General features: G+C 48.0%; 1 protein-coding gene across 1 annotated transcript; it reads left to right on the top strand.

The window, feature by feature from the left end:
• Positions 1 to 42: 42 nt before the first annotated feature.
• On the top strand, positions 43 to 543 carry LOC109954365 (acyl-coenzyme A thioesterase 1-like; the record flags this gene model as incomplete). Its single annotated transcript, XM_020589722.1, is given in 3 exon segments — positions 43 to 233; positions 331 to 374; positions 376 to 543. Coding segments are annotated over 3 exon segments (376 nt in total), but the record flags the coding sequence as incomplete, so codon positions are not given.
• Positions 544 to 585: the final 42 nt, after the last annotated feature.

Raw genomic sequence — 585 nt, forward strand, 5'->3', positions numbered from 1 at the left:
GTTGATGACAGTTTCCTGACTGACCTGTGCTCTTTTTCACAGATTGAGGAAGATAAACGTATTGACTCCATACACAGTGCAGATATCCTTGCTGGAGGGCCACGTTTCCCCCAGTGAGGCACAGGGCACTGAGCTAGCTACTGTAACCACTGAGCGCTGGTATATAGCACCAGGCGTACGGAGAATAGATATTCGTCAAAATGGAGTTGTAGGGACGTTATTCTTACCCCCTGGTGAGCAGACGCTTTGAAGTATTCACTCAGAGATTTTAAAACTGATGTGGAAAGGCTGTGTCCTCTGAACAGCATCTGTGGTACTGACTTTCTGTAGGCCCAGGTCCATTTCCAGCCATGTTGGACCTGTGGGGAATGAGTGGGAGGACTGACGGAGTACCGCGCTGCCCTGATTGCATCCAGAGGCTATGCTAGTTTGGCCCTTGCCTTCCTGGGGCACAAAGATTTACCTGGCCCACGCAACACCATGAATGTTGGTGATTCATATTTCAAGGTGGGATAAGATGCAGGCCTTCCTTTATTCTGTGCTATGTCCATCTCTTTCTGCATCACGTACATTTCATTTAATAAA

The sequence above is a fragment of the Monopterus albus genome, unplaced genomic scaffold (assembly GCF_001952655.1).
Source record: "Monopterus albus unplaced genomic scaffold, M_albus_1.0 scaffold7315.1, whole genome shotgun sequence".
Taxonomy (NCBI): domain Eukaryota; kingdom Metazoa; phylum Chordata; class Actinopteri; order Synbranchiformes; family Synbranchidae; genus Monopterus; species Monopterus albus.